The sequence below is a fragment of the Nestor notabilis genome, unplaced genomic scaffold (genome assembly GCF_000696875.1).
Source record: "Nestor notabilis isolate BGI_N333 unplaced genomic scaffold, ASM69687v1 scaffold12814, whole genome shotgun sequence".
Classification (NCBI taxonomy): domain Eukaryota; kingdom Metazoa; phylum Chordata; class Aves; order Psittaciformes; family Psittacidae; genus Nestor; species Nestor notabilis.
The window spans coordinates 1,228-20,865 of NW_009926115.1; the positions used below are offsets into that span (position 1 = coordinate 1,228).

General features: G+C 37.7%; 1 protein-coding gene across 1 annotated transcript in view; it reads right to left on the reverse strand.

The window, feature by feature from the left end:
* Positions 1-8,534: 8,534 nt before the first annotated feature.
* LOC104404858 (receptor-type tyrosine-protein phosphatase kappa-like) overlaps positions 8,535-19,638 on the reverse strand; it is a gene marked incomplete at its 3' end in the record, with an annotated part of 94,462 nt that continues 83,358 nt past the window's right edge. The window contains 3 exon segments of the mRNA XM_010013389.1: positions 8,535-8,571; positions 10,930-11,203; positions 18,288-18,393. Of these exon segments, the coding sequence (XP_010011691.1) occupies positions 8,535-8,571; positions 10,930-11,203; positions 18,288-18,393 (417 nt within the window).

A 19,638-nucleotide genomic window follows, 5' to 3' on the forward strand; every position in this document is an offset into this window, starting at 1 on the left:
ATGCTTAGAATTTACCTGGCTACAAAAATCTCTTTAATAGTGCCTGTAACTGCCTCCCGCTCTGATAGACAGATGTGCGATAACCACACAGTTTCTAGAAAGATTGTCTCTCCCACAGTGCCCATTTTCATAACTTTCTGGTCAGGGTCCTTCCAGAAATAGTGTGGTTAGCCCACAACTTCCCATTAGAGCAGAAAGCAGTTTGTCCTCCTTAATTTCAGAGCCATCATCTCCTTAAACAGCTGACAAAGCATCAATCTCTGTAATTTGGCTGCCGTGCCAATCAACCATACTGACTTGCTCTGTAATACTTTTGACAGTGTTTCGGAAGTGCTACTACGCTTGGCAATGCTGCTCCCTGTTTCTAGATGACTAACTGTAGAACTTCACTTAGCACTCTGTCAGAGCTGACAAGCAAATAATTTAATAAACCCTTGTAATGTTCATGACAATGAGGTGGAACTTCTTTTCATTTAGTTAAGTGTTTGATTAGACATAGAGAAACACAGTGATGCTGATTTCAGGGCCGTAAACCGTAAAAGTCAATAAGCACTTTTCTGGTTTAGATGTTGCTGAAGTTCTGCATTCTTCGGGCATCATTCTTTCCTGAGATAAAGTCCTGTTTGTCCTTCCTATCCAGATGCCCAGTGAGCAGCTTTATTGCTCAAAAATATTTTGCCTTTTATTCAAAATATCTCTTTGTTAGGTAGCTGCTAATAGAAGGATGGATATTTGCAAAGATTATCACCTCTGTGCTAAGGTGTCACATACTCATGTAACATTTTGGTTTTTGTAGTTGGACTGAAGCAGCTTTGACTTTGAGGATCAATTTTTCTAGTAGTTTTAAACATGACCTCAAGACCTTTGGCTGCACATGAAGATAGTGAAGACTACTCCCCGCTTACCTTTCACCAGTCCTCCAGCATGTACTGTCATTTCTACCCTGCTTTCAGAACTGCTTGTGTAATTGTTCTAACCTAAGAAACATTTAAAATTATTTTGATTATGTAAAGTTAGTTTATTCTGGCGAATATAAGTGAGACCAATCATTTGTAACAGGGATAGCAATGAGCTGCTGACAGGCACTTTTTCCACTCTGTGACCACCAGCTGTATACTCTCTAAGAATTTAATTTTCTATCTGTGTTGGCTTATGTGTGATCTACTGACATCACCTCCTCATTATAAACTATCACATCATCAATCTGCCGCATAAATGATTTTTACTTCATCAGCACTAAGTTGTAGCATAGGAAGGAAGCTGCTACTATTTCAACACTGAATGCATCCATGATGTCCTCTGTAATGACAGTGCATCAGAACTATGGGACAGTGATGACTAGCTAGGGCTCAGAACAAACCACTACTACTGGAGTGACATTCAAGTTTTCATTAACACTTCCAAAACAATCTGGGACTTTATTTACAAACTTCCAAATCTAATAAATGTATGTATATCAAAATCTTCCAAATTAATGCATCATCTCATGCACGACTGTGTGTGACCTCATTGGTTTGAACTGTAATTTCTGTCCTGACACTAACAATGGTAGCAAGACACTAGTATGTAGGGATACTTCTAGTATCAGCAATTGGTTGCTTTATCAGGTATAGAATTCAATGTACATGTCAGTGATGTGTATGGCAAAACCTGCTCTGGACTGTCAGTGCTGACATGCCTGCTAATGTGGAGAAAGTGTCATTCTGGCTGAAAACTACTGACTGGATGTAAACATAATTAGTAATTCCCAGAGAATCCTTTCTCCTCCTTTCTTTGAAAAGGTGAAACAGCCCTGTCCCTTAATAGGGCTGCTCTAAAGCTCCACTGCTGCACAGAGAAGCCAGACTTGTCATTCCTGAGCCAAACATGCGAGATCGCCTGCGACAGACTGTTGGAGGCAGCAATCTCTGCCTGTTCTATCACACGTACTCTTCTACACCAGGCATTGCAAGGTGCCATTTTATCCAATAATACAGTTAATAAAAAATGAAAGTAAACACAGGCAGTCTGTGTGAAAAGGGGCTAACGAGCCCAGTCCTATCAGTCAATGATCGGACTTACTTTCTTTAAACACTTGTAATTTTACAATTAAAAAAAAAAAAAAAAAAAGGTAAAGACATAAGAAAAAGAAAGTAAGAAATGATGAAAGAACAGAAAAAAAGAGGAGCTAATATAAAACCCCACCCCAACATGCTGCAGTATTAGCAAGTGATCAGCTTAATTATTAATCTATTATAAAGGGAATCAAGGATTTTTCTATTGATTTAGAAGAGTAATGGGGTTTGTAAAAACAGTAGATTCCTACATTTATGTTTCCACATTCTCTAACAATGGATGAAAAGCGTTCAATGCACACATCTGATTCATGACATAATATTCGTAATAGCTGAAGAGACCTAAGAAACCAGGCACCTACTAAAAGAGCATATATGCTAAGGTGTTGATCAGGGAATGTATCAACATTCATTCTCTAATATTTAAATATAAACTAGAATCCTCTACCTGAATTCTTACTTTCAAAATTCTTAGTTTTTAGCAAATCTTTCAGGTTCCCAAGATTTCAATCTGCTTACAGCAACTGCACAAAGTAATTTATTAAGTAACTAGACCAAAAGAAATGCCAAAACATTTCAAAATCAAGCAAAGCTAATATTTATTATATCTTTGGATGCAAAATTTCTTCATTCAATGGCTGATTTAAAAAAAAACACCAAATAACCAACAACACTGAAATGTCTCTTTAGTGTTTCCTCTTGCAAACTTACAAATATTAAAAAAGCTAACTTTCAAAACTAAAGTAAATTTAATAGAAGAATGTTTACACGCAATAAACTTATACACTAAGCAATGTATTTAAAAGCAAAGTCTTCTAGTAAAGCCATTAGATTTATTAATTGTAGTTACTAGATTTACCCATCCATGAAAAAGCAGTCCTTTTGAAAACATAGTACTAACCCTATAATCCTGATGGCTTAGGAAAGGGGTTGGAAACTTAAAAATAGTTTTGATCATAATTATTTTCAAATACAGTTAAAATAAATAGTTCAGCTTAGGCAATGTCATAAGCATAAAAACATCAGGTAATTCAGAGGTTTTTGCTGGTACCCTTTATTTCTTAGAGATATCAAGTAAAAAGGAAAAAAGGGTACTCCTCTTTGGTGAATAAAGAATGGGAAACACATTCTCTGAAAACTGTTGTCCCATGCATATCAATCAGATAGCTTTACCTAATAAATGCTGCTGTTACAATAAATTCCGTTTTACTCAAATCAAATTTTGGCAATTGAATTCCAAGGTTTTGCTATTATCTGCACATATATGAAAATAACCACATTATAGCTTTTGTGTATGGAAATCTGGAGGTGTCCCTCAGTTTATTACCTTTTTTGTAACTGCCATCAAATATTCCACCAAAGAATCATTCAATTTTTTATTTACAACTAAAGGTATCACTTATCAGAACTAGCAGATGTGGTTGCTCAGTGAGCCACTGCAATTTCACATACAAAAGAGGAAAATACACCATGCTAATATTATTCTTCCATCTTTGGAAAGCTCAGCAAATCAGTTAAAACCTCCTCTTTGTGAGAGAGAAGACATTATGCAAAAGACCACTGAAGTTTAAACATATTAAGTAAATAGATTTTTCCTATGAATGACTGAAAAGAAAGATGTGATTTAGGCAACATCTGCATCCATCTCTAAATTCATATTGTAGATCAGGTCTTCAGTGACTATTATGATGGTACAGCTAAAAGTCATTGTAGGAACATTGATAACAACATAACAACAGTGAGAAAAGTTTTGTTTCATATACATTTAGCATCTGACATCTCCCCTTTGTTTGGGTATTAATCAGTAATTGACATATTTGAGCATCCTGCTACAGGAGGTGATTTGACTTTCACAAATTTCCCTAAGAGAAGAAACATCATCAGGAACAATTTCAAGGAAATAATTATGGTCTAGACAGATTTATGACTTCTAAAGACCTAATCCAAAGCACATTAATGTCAGTGGGAGCACTCCCATTGACATCAAAGGCCTTTGGACCAATCCCCAACTGCTGTGGGAATGAATTCAGAGCAATAATGACGGTGGACTAAATGTACACTTGCAGTTGAAATGTTACCACCCAGACCTTTTTATTCCTCAAATCAGATTAAAAAGTCATTTTCTGCTATTTCACAATTACTTCCAGATGCACATCATCTCAAATGGCATTTTCATCCATCTGTATGAACCAAACATGCACAGAGACAGAGAGGGTCTTCTACACTGCCTGAACTAATAACATAAATGAAGACCACAGGGGAAAATAACTTTGGAGGTGATGAACTTCATGTTTTAAATGCGAATGAGAAACCTCGGGCTTCTTTTATTCCTTCTAACTACATTGGGGTAGAGCTGCCAGGCCCACCACCTCTTTATTTACTGCCAAAGAACATTCCTTCTGATTCAAATTTAAATATTTTTCTCTAGTCCCCTGAACAAAACAAAAGAATACATGTAAATCAGTGTAACCCTCAAATCTGGCAACCTACAAACTGTCAGAAATGTCAACTTCATATACTGCTTAGTAACAGCTCTGCTGTCCCTTCTGTCCTCTTAAATGCCTATTTACATGCCAAATAAGTTGAAGCATCCCTCTTTTCTGACCATGTTAATCTAGTTTCATTCTCTTAGCAGCTGATAACTTTTTAGACTGCAAAATGAAATGCCATCATGTGCAAGTGAAAACCCATTCAAAGTTTCACACAGTCAGACTCAGCTCCAAGATGTGACTGATCAGTCATCAACATTGTGTTTTACTCAGAAGTGCATGGTATGAGAATCACACATCTTTTATTCATGCCTCTATCAATGCTTTGGTTGAGTTACCATGTATTCATTGTGCTATGAGCATGTTATGGACTGGCTGAACTCTGCGTTACCAAATTAGTTTTAGAACTTTCTTTAGGAAATCATACGTAACACTTTCTTTGTCAAATAATGCACATTTCTTAGCATAATTCCATCATCTTTCCACTCCTAATGAATATCTGACCTATTACATCAGTCTCTGTACCCTTTTCTGCACTTCAGAAAATAAGATTTTTTTTTATTTTTTTCTCCTTCTTCAGTTACTATGTGTGGGATAACAGATTATTAGTGGCTGGGTAATGCTCATAGCCAGATTCAAAAAATAATGAGGTAGAGAACAATTAACTGTTGGTTTGTTTGTGGGTTTGTTTTGTTATGGGTTTTTTTTGTTTGTTTGTTTTTTTTAATTGATGCTGATCACTTCTTACTAAGAAGATCTGAATTAAAAAGGTTCACAGCTCATACATTTTCTTGGCTATACATGTAATGGAAATGGTGCTTTAGATATGTTCTACCCACCACCTGTGTGACAAGGAGATATTTTTAACCTAGTTTTCTCAAGCATCAAAACTTATGTGAACAGACTGTGTGCAACTTTCATACCCTCTCACCAAATCTAATAACATGGGACCTCCTTGTCCAACCTGAGGAAGGGCAAAAGTCATAAAGTCATTAAATTCTTACAAGCTTTGTGGAAATAGGTGTCCAGATAAAGGGGTAATCCTATTATTACCTCAAATTAAGGCCATCAAAGAATCATTCTGGCATGCATACTTCAGCTGCAAGTACACAGGAACTGCTCAGGAGACTACTTTTTAACCTGGTGCTGTTCCAATATTTTCTTCCATGAAAAATTAACTCAATGTATTTTAATATACCAGACACTAGTAAGCCCCTCAGCTCACTCCAAAAACATTTGTTTCAAGAACACATCAAAAGCAGCAACATACTTCAGTCATGGTTTGGCACTATCTTTTAAATGAGTTCGTGCTTCAGTGCATTTTGTTATCAGAAGCGCACGAGAACACTGCACCTGGAATATATGGACTAAAAAAGTCTGAACGCTTCAATTTAGATTTGCTGACTTTCATTAGTTTGACACCAATAAACAAACTATGCCATCAGTTCTCAAAGGCAGGGAATGCGAACCCGTGGGAAGGGTACACGCAAAACCCTTATGTATTAAAATATATGTAAATTATTTTAATAGGAACTGCCCAAGAAAACAGAAAATTAGTCAGGGAAAGAACACATCTAAGAAAGTTAAATTATCAAGATTATAATTTCAGGGATATGAACATCTCCAGCACTAAACCATGGCATTACTACCATATTTTTTCCCATCTTTACATTTTATCAGTGTGAATATACAAAGTAAATTACACTAGATGTTTGAATGACATAAAATGAAAAAGTACCTTTGCTTGTAATACTGAACTTCACCACGAGGTAAATTTTGTCTTGCTTTTACACACACCTTTAATGTTATTTCCCCCTCCCCCAGCTTTTTATGATTTTTAATGCCTTTTCAAAATGTCCAAGGCAAAATTCATTGTGTCCAGCTGTAGGCTGCTTCAAGTCATGGGAAATGACACAGAACTACACACTGCTTTTATAACTGAATACAAAGTTTAGATAATTTGCTGGATTTTAAAAGGGTATGTTAGCTTTAATGGGGTGCATTAGGTGAGACAGTAATCTTTTCCCTATAAATATATTACAAATGTAACCTGATGTCTCCCAGGTCAGTGATTCAAAGCAAACTTACACACTATGAAAAAATATCAGCACAACCAGATGAACATATACCTACACAAATATATTAAGTATACTTTTCTTTAAGTACAACAAATCACGGTATTATTTTTACAATGAAAACACTGGAAGAAGTTTCAATGTCAACTTTTAAAACATGATTTAGAATACCAGTGTAACTCATTTGAGAGGTATGAATGAATGTGACTTTGAAGCGATGACGCCCTATTAAATGGGCATCTTTCTCATCAGAGCAAGAGAAAGCCTTTGCTCCCAATACTGCCCCCTCCCACATTTCACATCAATCGACTAAAATAAATTCAGAGAAAAGATTTTGGGTTTTACTTCCACATTCAAGGAATATAGTACTGATATATAAGGTGTTTACTTCAGGAAAACTTGTCCTTAGCCAGAGTGGCAAAGGCAATATTTATGTCATGATGGTAAGAAACTTGCTCATTTCCCCCTTCCTTCAGACTACAGTCACTGGGGTGAACGTGACTGTTACGGCAGCGGGAGGCATAAAAGCTACCATCAACAGGACTATTGCTCCTGTGAACATTGTTTTGAGATCAGTGGACAGAGTACAGTTAAGTAAAAACTAATTTCCCCGTAAGACAGGTAAATTCCTTCCCTGTTTTGTTCTTACTATCCAGAAAATTTATGATGACAGTTCACTGCTTTCCTCTTCCTCAGTCCTGCAATAATTTAGGTTATTTCTGAGCCTTTCAAGACTATCCCTTGACTCACATCCTAGCAATACATGCTTGTGATACATAAGTATTTCTTTATGCAAACGTATCTTAATTCAAACATTTATTCTTGCCAGGTAAACATAAGAAAGATAATGCTGATGTACTTTTCACAGAAGATTTAGCTCACAGTTTTAATTTCCTGTTTTTATTAGCTTACCTCACTTGATGAAAATATTAACATGTGTTGAGAAGTACATTTTATTTGCTGGTTTCTCAAGAAAACGCTTGGTTGCTACACCTCATTAGAGGCGTCAGCTTTTAATTGGAACAAGTTTTAAATTGAAAGAAGCGATTGATAAAATGGTGCTGATGTGCCACTACAGTACTTTAAATGCCTGCTTGCTCATATCTAAAGTTGTCCTTATGCTGAATATCAATATGCAATTATAAAAGACAATATAAGTAGTGCTGGGTTTCTGCAGAGTACTCTTTCAGCATTTGTAAAGTCCTTTCTTGTTTATGCTTCTGAGGTCTGTCAAAAAACTCTCATGTTGACACAATCAAGCAACCAGAATGAATGGCTATAAATACAGTCAAAGCAAGAGATAACAATAAGCAGAACAACTAAGTCCTCATTTGAAGATGAAACTGCAATTTTGAATGAGCAGTATGTGATTAACCCACTGCATGTGGGGTCAATATGATTTATTCTCACAGCTATGCATTGAGTCTTAGCCCTAGGCCTCACTTGCTATCAAAGACACAAGCCTTCCTCAAATCAACCCTCCCCTGTATCTAGGTAACATTCAGAGCTTGCTCGTAGGAACATTAACTACTGTGTCCTTCATTTAAATTATTTCCACCCACCCCAGCTTGGAAATAATTTTTAGCATAACAGACAGTTTAACCAAGTGTGCTCTCTATCATCCAATCCATCTATCTGCCGCCTGCAATGCTCCAGCAGCCTAAAAGCAGACCTTGAAAACCACAGATGGAGTAGAAAAAAACCAAAGGAGCGTGTATTTTGTCTAAATCATTAGTATTGCTAGAACAGTACTCTTTTGGCCCAAGACCAAAGACTATGAATCAGTAGCCAGTTACATTTTAAGACAATCAAGTGGCTCAAAATTGAGCAATAGTTATGGCTTTGGTTCAAATATTTAATAGAAATGCCACATTTCATTAAAAAAGCTACTTTGAGTGGAGGGACAAACCTCTTACCTTTGGTAGCTATTCGAACACACTGAGTTTTGGTTTCCTGTTGAGGAGCGAAAAGTAGAGAAAACAGTTAGATCAGGTTACTTTTTCTTGCCCTCCCTGCTCCATAAATTCATCTTAGCTCTGCTGATCAGCTGGGACAACTCAGCAAGGTGGCTCAGGGCTGTGGTCTTAGCAGGAGATGAGTCTGAGAGATCTTGCCTTAAAAAACTAAATGAAACTGAGACATTGGTCTCTATTATCCAGGATAACGATAGGAAGAAAAGGTGCAAGACAGCCCAAATGTAACAAAATTTCAGAGTATTAAAATCTAATGGAACTCATGCCATAAGAATAGAGAGAGAGGGTGCAGTGAAAGAAAAAAGGACTGGTACTTGTATTTATGTCATGGCATAGAAATCCCGAGCCAGTGTTGACCTCCAAGAGTACCATGCAGCAAAGAAGGTACACTTCTTCAGCTCTGTCTCCAAACTTGTCTTGCTGCATCCTGACAGTCTTGAACAGAGTCACATGAAGCACATTGAAACATGCTCCCTTATGCTTCTGAGTATGGAATGAGCACACAAGCAGTCCAGGTACTCCTTAACATATGACAAAGTTAGTCTATAACCTATATAACTTGCCCAGGAAAGACAGTGATTTGACAGTGATGTGCTTCAGAAGAAGTTGCACTTGCAAAGACAATTTATATTTATTCTACTTTCCCCCTCGTCCTTCAGAAGTTTAGTCACCAATTGAAATAAAGAAACAGAGAAATGACTTGGTTATGCACAGTTTGGACAACTTGAACAGATGAGGGTCAGTCACAAATGGGCTTTCTGACCTTTTTGTACAATGTGCAGTCATTTTAAAGGCAAACATACTGAAATAGCAAAAGGTTGAGTGAGTGGATGCAGCTGCTGTTGTATTAAATAACTCTAAACAATATTAGCATGTAATTAGAAAATATAATAATGACAGTTTCATTCTATAAAACATGCTCTCTCAGTCCTGCTGCCGGCAGCACTCCATCCCTGAATGCATCTCCTGGGATTCTCTCTCCTCTTGAAGATTGCCACATAACAGGCAAAATATGTTGGTGCTATTTTGCAAACACAGCTCATAAAGAACAAGCAAAGCTGCGAGCTGAGGCTTCCCATAAGTGTTCCATAAAGACAATTTTTCAACCTAAATGAAAGCCCAGCAAATTTTATCAAAATACTCTTACCTAATTAGCACTCTTCCCAATTACTGGATTTACTTGTCCACTTTTGTCCAAAATGTCTGTGAAGATCACAGCATAACCCTCATCACAACCCTACAGCATATTTCAGAGCATAATTTACTTCCCCTTGATGATTTTCATGCTCCCACCAGTTTATAGTAAAGCAACTGTTTAAACATTCAGCAGCTTAGAGGTTATCTTACAATAACTAGAACTCTGTCCTGGAAGAATGCAGTGCAAAGCCCCTTAAACTTCCTCCCACATCCCTTTAGGAACAGAAATCTGATCCAAAGTTTTAAACCATACCAGAGAAAAACATTTTAGAATTAAGCTCACTCACAAACTGAAATCAAATTAAAGTAAAAAATTGTATGTTCTTCCCCTATCTCCTACTTATCTGTCAAAACGTAAAAGCCAAAATAAAGATCTATTTTTGTATTTAGTATTTTTATTTTACTCTTCACTCTCATTTATTTCTTGAGGAATGAAGCAAATTCCCTTACAATTTAGTCTGCCGGAAGCCAACAAAAGTAAAGGGAATTATTTGTAGCAAGTGAGGGAAATATAGATGAGTATCTAGCAGTTACCTTTTATTTTGCTTTCTTTGCTTCATACAGGTCTATAGGTAAGAATTATAAAGAAGGTATGGTCTCTTCTGTCAGAAAAAAGCATCCAGTTCTCAAGCAGCTCCAGTGCAGTTTAATTATCTCCTGCTTTGTCCCCATTCGACTTGATGCATATGCAATTTTCATAACCATAGGTAGAAGGTGAGATTTTCTTCAAAAGACTCCAAGGCAAGGCTGCCTGTTAGCCAGCATTTGTTTAATCCCTGCTGAGACCCAAATGTAAGGAAGGGTAAACATAGCTGCTTTTCCTTTCCGATGGGTCTGGTGCGAATAGCAGCTATCAGTCTGGCTGTCCTGTCTAGTTCCTTTCTGACCTGCTGGACACTTCATATAGAGATTCCTATGGACATATGACTGCAATTTCCTTCAGTTTTCTAAACTATAAATAAAAATTTCCCACAAGGGCGGTGTGAGACGTGAATGGCACGCTGCCACGCTGTCACAGCATGGAAGGGATTACAGCCATACCACTGCCAATGCCTTCTACATGCAACTTCAACAGTCCTCTAACTGTCACCATGGGCGTGCCTTTGACTCTTTGCAGGAGAAAGGTTTGGTTGGCACTTACCTTCTCGACGCTGCTCATGGCCTGGAAATAGATGTTGTAGCCTTTCCGAGGAGCCAGCGGCGGGTTCCAGAAGCCCTGGTAAGTCCTGTTGTCACCCACGGTAAAAGGGACTGGCTCTGGCAGGTTTCCAGGGGGCAGCTCAGCAGCAAAGTAATACGGTGACCCTCCGCTAAGAGCAGTCTGATAGGTGACGGGGATTTGGTAGCACTCCATGGCACCCGTTTCTCGCTTTGTTCGGTGCGGGTGCAGTTCCTCAACAACAATCTGGTAGGCACTGGTGAGACAGAGGAAAACCAGCATAACTTTAAGGTCACTTGCTAGGGTCAAATCTATAGTCTCCTAAAAATATTAACCCAATTGCTTTCTGTAAACTTAAAAAGAAAATGAAGAAAAAAGGAAAAGACAGCAAATGCATGGATGCAGAGAAGAAACAATGGCTTGAAATATAACAGAGTTATTTAATTCAGCCATTGTAAAGAAGCAAAATTCTTTTTTTTTTTTCCCCAGGAGAAACAACAATGCAAATCCATACAACAACAATAATCCTCCTAACAACAATATCTTTTTTTTTTTTTTTTTAATTGAAGAAACCCAGTAATGAATCTGATTTTAATCTACAATAGATTAAATTCTTGGCTAATCGGAAGCATCTGAAGTTAGCATCTTCTTTTGAAACGATATTAGAGAAAGCTGAGCTTCAAGGCCCAACGTAATGACTGCCTCCAGGTTGTGCTTGAAGCACCAATTTGCAGTTGTCATATCATTAGATACAGAATGTGCTGACAGGCTTCTCCACCTCTTGACCTTGCTGTGGCTTCTATCCTGGCTCAGAGCTATGCAGATCTAAAGTACAAGTGACATGCTGTAATACAAGCACAGATGGACAGAAATCTGTCCATTTCACCAAAATAGACTGCCTCATTCCCCTACAGTTGTCAATGATAAAATGTTACAAATTGCTGAAGCAGACAGCATTTGGCCTATTAAAATGCCATCCCAAACTCCCAATACCTCTCTTGTAATGGTCCATGGCTTGGTCACTTTTCAAAATCACCTGCTCAAAATAGGACAGGTAATTATAATTAATCTTTTTCTTTAGGGAAACTACCTAACTGCAGGTTGTTACCAACTCATTATCAGCTTCCTCTGCTGTGCAGAAGTACAGAACTTACATATTGAGAGCAAGAGGCAATTCTTCAGTTTATAAAAAGGAAAAAGGAGAGAAAAAAAGAGGGGTTTGGGTTTTATGAACTATATGTCCACATACGCACATATGTGTATACATGCAAACAATTTCTCACTTATATGCAGATACATTTGAGGACCTTATGAAAGATTAATAAGAAAATATGCCTCAGCATGTAGACAAGACCTGAAGCTATTCAATTAAGCCATCGGAATTGCCTGTCTCGGTGTTTTTTAAAGCTGTCTAAACAAAAAAAGTAAAATTGAACAGAGTTCTCGTAGTGCCAGTGCATTGCTGCAGGGACTCCAAAAGGCATAGGCAAACACAATCCTCCTTCTTTCAGAACTTATGGGGCAGCATTAAATTATTTTGTCAATTTTCTTTGCTAGTACTGCCCAGAAAACCCAATAACTGTAGTGGCAGAGATGAAGTATGATACTGGGGAATGGAAGAGAGAAGAAAAAATAAGAAATTAGTTTCATGTCTTTCTTGAGCTGAAAGAAGAAGTTAGCATTCCCTTTTCCTAGCACCTAAAACATTAAGGAGGAAAGCCTCTTTCTTCCCTTTCAAAGTGTCCAAAAAGAATATACAAGGTCATCTCATTTTTGAAACTCCAGGTAAAAAGAAGATAAACAAAAAAAAAAAAAAAATGACGAATAAGTTCCATGGATCTCTGTTTCTCATAAACCGTCTGTGAACTAAGCCTGGTTATAAATCACCTATTGTGGTAAACTCTATGTTTTAACCATGCCCAGCTAATGTGGCCTCCACCACAAATCACTTCCACAAGACCCCTGAACACCCAGAATATTTCTTTGTGCTTCAAAATTAATGTACTAGGAAAACCCCCTAAAAGCATCGATATTTCACAAACTTGTCAGGATATAAAATATTAAAAATAATTTTTGTTTACAACATCCAAAGGGAAGAAATGACTACTGGCGTTGTCATTCCGTCCCTGGCCTAGTTCTGGACCCAGGCAGGATTAAAACCACCACTCCCAAACTGGGCAGCCAACCAACTGGAGAGTCCTGGGAACACAAACATTGTGTCTCTGCTCCCTCCATTCTGCAGTCTTCTCTCATGAGCTGCCAAAGGACTGGGACAGGCACAAATTCTGTTCTCTGAAGTGCCAGGAGAGCAGGAAACTTGTCATCTGTGACACCTGCCAACTTCAGAGGAGAAAGCCAGCCAGGAAAGCAGAAGGACAGACAATGCCTGCACATGACAGAGGCAACCGTCCCCTGGAACAACCCAGTTTGTCACACAGTTCAGAAGCAGAGCTCCACCACAGCTGCCAAATTAAACAACACCCTCTCCACCCTTCCCTCCTCCCCACCACATTTTATAGAATAAGGGGTAAATGAGGTATCTTTTCTTTAAGGGTCAAGTCTCTTTGGAGACAAAAACAAATTAAAAATCAAAGATGAAGGGCACGAGTGCTGCGTATTAGGAAAGTCTCTTGTAATAGCATTCTCTAAAAACACGCAACAGTTTTTCAATGTGATAGAACAGGTATTGCAAAATTATAAGCATGAAATGATAAAATGTGAAGGTTCGGAAAAACTTTCAAATGAAAGCAATTTACATAAAATGTTTCAAAAAATAATGCTTTTTAGGTTCCTATGTCTGAAAAGCTACAAAATGTGTAAAATAAGAAGCAGATATACACATTGTAGGCTTCTGCATTTATACAGTTACTTTTAGTTAACACAGTCTTACAGTCTTTAGAGTCTCCATAAAGTCTTCAAGACTTTAATTTTTTGGGGGTGTTTTTTGTTGTTCGTTGAATTTTATTTTTATTTGTTTGGTTTTCTTGTTTGTTCTTTTTTTATTATTATTATTTTGACAAAATATTTTTTTTAAATAAAAGCTGTGCCTATCCTTGTGGGAAAGGGGATCTGGCTGTATTTTTCATGCAACATTATAGACTAACAAGACATGGAGGAATACAGTCATTTACCTCTGGGCCCTTTGTGATACCATCTGTTTAAACCCATTTACTAAGTGCTATAGTGGCCCCAAAGCAGCACTGTTACTCTATGTACTCATAACAGTGTTCAGGAAGGACACCCTGCTGTAAGATGTGAAGAGAGAAGCTAAAGTTAAATTTGCAACTTCAAAAGCGGGGTATTCACTGACTGCAAATGTGGTCTTATATTAGGCTATACGTGAAAGTTTAAAGGCTATGTACTCTCCTTTTTTACATATTAATAATTCTAGCTTCAATGATCTTACATTTTCTACACATTTTTTGTATAATGGTGGGAATTCAATTATTGAGAAAGCTCTCTTGTGACTGGTACTGGGGGAATTCCTACAATAGCAGTTTTTTTCTGGTCTTCCCATACATCAAGGAAAGAATAAGAGAGAGAAATAAAGAGGGAGGAGGGAAAAACCTAGATGACAATATTCATTCTCCCTGGTGACTAAAATAAATTCTAAGCTATTCTGAAGAGTAATACAAATTTCAAAACCTGCTACATAAGTTATTGGGATCATAAAGGCCAAACAGTCATCTAAGACAGCCACGTATGCAGAGAAAGACACAGTATGTAAAGAGCTCCTCAGCTGGGATTTTGCATGAAGAAATTATTTTTCGTGTTAAAACCAACCCTTTTTTTTTTTTCCTTTTCTTTTACTCAAGAAAAGCTGCAGCGTACCTCCTTATTGACCAAGACCATTATAGACAGCTGAAGGAAGCCCCTTCCAACAGCCCCTTCCTTTTCACCCCCTGTTAAAAATTCAGGCTCTCAAAGGGGTATGGCAGTGAAAATGTTGTTCATACTTCAGCCCTATTGGTGACAAAGCATCTTCTCCTTTGGCAGGTACCAGACTGAATGAAAGCCTGAGTTACAACCCCAGCTCTTGGAATCCTGACTGACAACTTTAGTTGCTTCCTGCCATGGTCCACTGAATTAGTCTTGTTGCAAAATGAAAACAACCTGATTTTGCATATTGAGGTGTAAGAAAAAAAACACTTTACTAATCAAATAAAATTAATTTAATAATTAAAAAGTTGTCTATCTTGATTCTGATATACACCGTTTGTAATCTTCATCTGTAGTAGGATTTGAAAACAAATGATTGCTTTTCTGGTGCTCAGTTAGAATCCTTCAGAAGAACTACAGTGACAAATCACATCTTCAAATGAATCAGTGAAGCACCATTGATTCTACTGACTGGGATCTCATCTGCAAGATTGATGGTGAAACAGTATGTGCTTCAGAGTGAGCCTGAGCCATCCAGCCCCGTCTCCCTTTGCATTTCTAGTTTGTAATTTGGTTTAAAACTTCAGGAGGCCATAAAGAATGCTGGAGATTACACGATAACACTTGACAGGGAAGATATGATTAGAGTCGTGTTTGAACTGTGATGACTATGGCATCTAGTGTCTTAAAGAAATGACTGACAGCTGCATATAGATTACACTTGAGTTAAGGAACATCTGTTTCCTGAGGGGCTGTGCTGATGGAGAGGCTGAGGTACAACAAAATCTGATCATAGTATTCTGTTTGTCAAAGCAAAAAGTATCAGACTAAGCTTTTTTAATTATTATTATTATTTAGGGTTTTTTTTTAAACATGGACATACTGCTATTACATAAAATGATCTTTTGACCATCTACAGTTCCAGGGGTTAGAGCACTGGATGCAAACAAACCTTTTCAAAAAGCCAACTGTATTCTTCAGTGTCAGGCTGAAGAACAGCATTTGAGTCCCTTCTACTCAATCCCAGCTGCAGGCATGGTGATGCATTTTTTCCTACCTACCTACTAACACTCATTATGGCAGCAAGCCAGCTTGTAGTGGAAACACAACCACAGTGTGGATGGAGTAAAGCTTCACTAAAATGCATCATAAAGTTTAGTGAAATGCATTGAATCAATTCAGAATTACAGTGTGCTACATTTATCTTCCCTATTGAGAAGCTGCTGAAAAATACCTGACTGCAACATGCATAACTTTAGGAAAGGGAATGAGACCATGCCTTCTGCATTTCCCTGGAGAATGCTTCTTATTCCAAGCAAGGAATAAAACACCTGGTTTGCTTTAAGAAAAAAAAAAACAAACACCCAGCTCTCCGGTTATGGTGAAGGACTATTTCCTTTGCCTTTTGATGTTAGAAATTTAACGTAATCTCTTAGGTTTTAGAAATTAATTAAAGTGGAGAGAGAAGATGGGAGACAGGAATAAAGATGCATGCTTTTTTGAGAACATACGCAAACAACAGTTATTAATACTCTATCAAACTATCTATTAACATTTAGTACATAGATCCTTTTTGCCACCTTCATAAGTGCTGTAGCTCATGCCATAGTACTGAGAATGCAGTGAGGAAAACTGAGAGAATATATGTGAGGTGGTGTGCTGCAGGTTTACTCTGCAGGGAGTTACCTGCCTGCCAGTACAGTGCAGAGAAACCAGAGCTCCCCAAGCTAGGTACGAGTAATCCTCTAGGCACATCCCATCATGTTACTGGTTCACAAAAGAAACCCCCAGGAAGGAAAAGAAAAGTGGGTTGTGAGACTGATCCCCCTCAAGGTGAGTGGTGGGACAGAAGGTGGGTGTCTGCTGCTGTCTGCATAAAAATGCTACACACTAATTGCTGTAAAGAAGATGTTCACCACTGTCAGCAGATCCCCATGGAGTCTGGCAGGCATGCTCTGGGCAAGTCTATGCATCAGCCTTCTCAGGAGACCACGTACAAGACTGAAAGGATTAGATAAGAGACAGATACCTCATTTCTCAAATAGGGACAGCTTTGGATATGGCCAGCAGCAGGACACCTGGAAGGCTTTAAAAGCACCTACAAAGGTGTGTAGTGAGTTTAAGCACTTGTATGACTTGGGAGCCTTTTCAGATCATGGGACTGATTTCTACTGTATCAATTCAACAAAACCCCGATTTTAGGAATCCAAGTTCTGTACTGGATGTAGTCCTGTCCATTTTATCATTCCTCACACCCCAGAAAATCCTAGGTTCAGTCCAGGTCAGTCTTTCAGAAACTGTGTAGTTCAGAAATGTATGGGGTTACTATTTATGAATATAAAACACACCAGTATCTCCTATAAAAGGGATGGCTCCAGATTACCTTCTATGACAGAATATAAATAAATAACTTGAGCATATCTATCAGAAGGGTGACTATATGATAAGCATATAAAAATGCTTGTAGGTACTCATCCCTACAACATCCATGTTAAACATGCATTTCTTTTAATGGAAACAGACGTAAGAAATAGCTTATTTTCCTATTAGGGAATATTAGGGCTCAGGCACATTACTCGACATCAGCTGAGCCACAGTAACCGACTTAATGTAACACAGAATGAAATGCATTAGCTCGCATTTCTCTAAAATGTCACAAGGGTAAGAGCATGAAAAGGTTCTGATGCTCAGTAGCTAATTAACCTCCAATTAGTCAACCCTGTCCCTGAATATTGCTGATGCAGCCACATCAGTAAAACACAAATGGAACCAAATAATATCACAAAATTTCTGCACTAACAAGTAGAAGTAAAGAGCAGGATGTGGACTAATCTTTGCAAACAGAATTAAATTATCTCTCAATAGAGTGCAGAAAGGGAAAGACCCCTCAAAGTTAACATAAATGAAACATTTTAATATGATTATAGGACATGGCAAATAAAATTTAATAGCTTGCTACATGATTTCTAGTAAGAAGCACTCTGAGAGGAGAAAGGTCAAATAGTTTGTATTCATCACTATTATTCTCTCATTTCCTCTGAGCTTCCAATTTTCCAATCATACATATATGCTATAGAATAGTTGATGTGAAGCACTGGAGAGGAAGTGTTATTTTCAAATCCACTTTCTGACAAACACCTTTCAACCTCATATTTCAGAGACACTGTGAGAAAGTAAAATGAAATGATAATGGATAGGAGATTGGTCCTGGGGACCTTAAATCAAACAGGACAGACAGCTGGATGATTCAGGTCATGACTATTGAAAAAAAAAAAAAAAAGTCTTTTTCATTACAGATCTATTGGCAAGCTCAGTCTAGCTAAGAAAAACAACAGTAATGTCAAATGAATGTCACTTGGAAATGAACAGCTCTATCAGCTTCAATACAGCATATAATTAACAAAAAAAAAAATCTTGATTATTTGGGGGTTTTTAATTTCTTTTTTTTTTTTTTTTTTTACCTGATGGGTGCACCTTTGGCCTGTGCTGGTCTCAAGAGTACAGTTATTGTAGTAGCGGTTTCATTGAGAGATGCATCGATGCCTTCGTAGTCTGGTAAAGTGGGAGCTGATTAATGTTGAATGGGAAGGAAAAGAATGAGAAACAAGTCAGTGAAAGCATTTTGAATTTTCATGAGATTATGTCTGTTTGCAATATAGTACAAAGCCACAATCTTCACCAGCCACGAGACTTTTTTTAATGATTTTCCAGTCAGGTTCAATCTTTTACTACAGCACGAATGGGGACTTCACTGATAATCAATAGCCCCAGCCCTTACTGCTCCCCCTCAAATCATGGTACCTATCAAGGCAAACAGGTTTATTCAAGGATAGAAATAGAGGGAGGAGGTGACTGCCAAGAAACCCTAAGACTACAGAAGCTCATTTTGGCTTCACTCTTTCTACCTGACAAAGAACTATAATCACCATCTTGAAGATCCAACCTCTGACACCTCTTTTTCCTCCTCCAACAATTCAAGAACCTTTTACATTTCCTTTTACAGGCCATAGGAGACTATGTCAATACCAACCCAAGTAAGGGAAAACTGAGCTTGGATAGACATGCCTCTGTGGACTAGAACTGTATGAAGGAGTCTATTCCCATGCCCATTTACCCATCCATTTCTAACAACGGATGGCCAAGATGCTTATTAATCAGCTTCTGTACCACTGCATTCTTCATCCCAGCATATTAAGAAAAAACAAGATCAAAGTCAAAACTAGAAGCAGTTCAGGAACTGATTGATTAATGACCTGGCTGTCAGGTCTTCAGGGCAGCAACCCCCATGCTGTGGGTTGGGTGGCTGGTGTTGGTGATTACTTCAACCATCCAACTTTATTCTGCTGCCACAAACCTGTTACAGTCCTTACTGGTAATATTGTTGCTGACTCCAGCTCTAGCACCAGCAAAGAAAGAGGTTTTTCTGTGATTCAGAAAGTAATAGATTTATACTAATTACTGATCTTTAAGAAGCTTGAAAACTATCTACAAGGGTTTGTTGTTTTTTTTTAATATCTGGCTGTATCTTTCATAAAATTGTTAATGATGCCCGTATATTTCAAAATTAATTTTCACAAAAAAGATGCTTCCTAGCAGGATATCAATCATATCAGTCATAATAATTTTACAATAATATATCAATAGATAGAAGAGCACCAGAGATTGAAAACTTTGCTTCATCAGTCCCAGATCTGAGATGAACATAAATATTACTCATATCAGGAAATATTATTTTCTAGAAACAATGTTCATTTATGAATTACTGTTTATACCATGTTCACTAGGATCACAGCAACTACTTGTAAGCTTGCT